We start from the raw sequence: 1,605 nt of genomic DNA on the forward strand, positions 1-1,605 counted from the left end.
TATGTGTGTATATGTGTGTATATGTGTGTATATGTGTGTATATGTGTGTATAGAGCTGCTTGCCTCCTGAATTCTTCTTTTGTTCTGCAGAGTTGACACGTTTCCCGTCATGGTTCCACTATGAGCGAGATGTCGTTGGACCTCTGGTGTGAGTTTCTCCTCAAAGAACGATCAATAATCCATAAACGGTCTCGTTGTTCAGCTGTGATTGGACCATCGACGGTCGTTAGTAAACTTTACTACCTGAATGATCCCAAACTGTCATTATAGACGGAAATGTGATTTACAGTTTTATTCCTTCATGATTCATCCTAACAGTGTTTGATATGTGTATCTTTAATGAATAGTGTATTAATAACGCTGTTAGTGTGAAGACTAACTCCTGACGTGATGACCACTTTGTAAAGATGAGGTCTTTGTCCTCCAGTCTGTGAGGAGTGTCAGGACTATTTCCAGAAGGAGTGTCCGTCCCACGGGCCCCCGCTGTTCGTCCCCGATACACCTGCGGCCCCGGGGTCGGCCAACAGGGCGGCGCTCACGGTCCCATCAGGCCTGGAGGTCTTCACTGAGGGGGACGACGTGGACGTCCGCTGTCTGGATTCAAACATCCCCAGGGGGGCGGTCTTTGGTCCCTACGAGGGACAGCTGGTGTCCAAGGACAAATCCTCCGGCTTCTTCTCCTGGATAGTAAGTTCAACAGTCTGACACCAGTTATGAACTAATCTAGACCTGTTCCAGTCTCAAACAGTTTAGAAGCAGACTAGACCACTTTAGAGCCAGTCTAGACATGTTTGGAATCAGTCTAGTCCAGTTTACAACCAGTTTAGAACCAGTCTAAACCTGTCTAGTGCAAGTCTAAACAAAAAGTCTACAAAAGTTTATAACCAGTCTAGACCTTTTTATAACCAGTCTTGACCAGTTTAGACCAGTTTAGAACCGGTCTTGACCAGTTTAGAACCAGACTAGTCCAGAACCAGACTAGTCCAGTTTATAACCAGTCTAGACCTTTTCATAACCAGTCTTGACCAGTTTAGAACCAGACTAGTCCAGTTCCAGTCACAGTTGAGAACCAGATTTAAACAAGTCCAGCTCTGAACTAGTTTTCTGTTTTTTTCTGATGTTCCAGATCGTTGATTTTAACAACACTTATCAGTCCATCGATGGCAGCGATGAGACCAAAGCCAACTGGATGAGGTAACGTTTTTTATTTAATTTACATACAGCGAACAAGTTGTTTATTCTCCATCAAACACAGTAAGCAGTCTATGAGAGTCTTTTAATTGTTGTGTTGTTGACTTTGACTATTTAAGAAGACGAATGCCACAACGAGGGTTCTTTTTTAAAGTATCTCCGTTGACGTTTGTGACCTGCAGGTTCGTCCGAACCTCGTCAGAGGAGAGCGACAGGAACTTGACTGCGTTTCAACGCGGTAAAAACATTTTCTTCAGAGTGAGTCGGACGCTGGCCGCCGGAGAGAAGCTGAGAGTTTGGTACAGCGACGACTACATCCAACGACTTCACTGTGTCTCTCAGGAGAGCATCGACCAAAACCTGGATGCAGGTGAGCCAGACACAGGTGAGCCAGACACATGTGAGCCAGACACA

The 1,605-nt window shown here is 45.2% G+C and overlaps 1 protein-coding gene across 2 annotated transcripts in view; it reads left to right on the forward strand.

Moving 5' to 3' along the window:
* Positions 1–6: 6 nt before the first annotated feature.
* The window catches only part of prdm11 (PR domain containing 11), a 7,642-nt gene continuing 6,043 nt past the window's right edge, over positions 7–1,605 (forward strand). The window contains exons 1-4 of one of the 2 annotated variants that reach the window (XM_031839453.1): positions 7–148; positions 428–687; positions 1,127–1,194; positions 1,374–1,576. In XM_031839453.1, the coding sequence (XP_031695313.1) occupies positions 121–148; positions 428–687; positions 1,127–1,194; positions 1,374–1,576 (559 nt within the window). In that variant the 5' untranslated portion in view covers positions 7–120. The remainder of the gene's footprint in view (positions 149–427; positions 688–1,126; positions 1,195–1,373; positions 1,577–1,605) is intronic. The other variant, XM_031839454.1, reaches the window with a different exon arrangement.

This window comes from Anarrhichthys ocellatus, unplaced genomic scaffold, assembly GCF_004355925.1.
Source record: "Anarrhichthys ocellatus isolate YVR2014 unplaced genomic scaffold, GSC_Weel_1.0 scaffold1622, whole genome shotgun sequence".
Lineage (NCBI taxonomy): Eukaryota > Metazoa > Chordata > Actinopteri > Perciformes > Anarhichadidae > Anarrhichthys > Anarrhichthys ocellatus.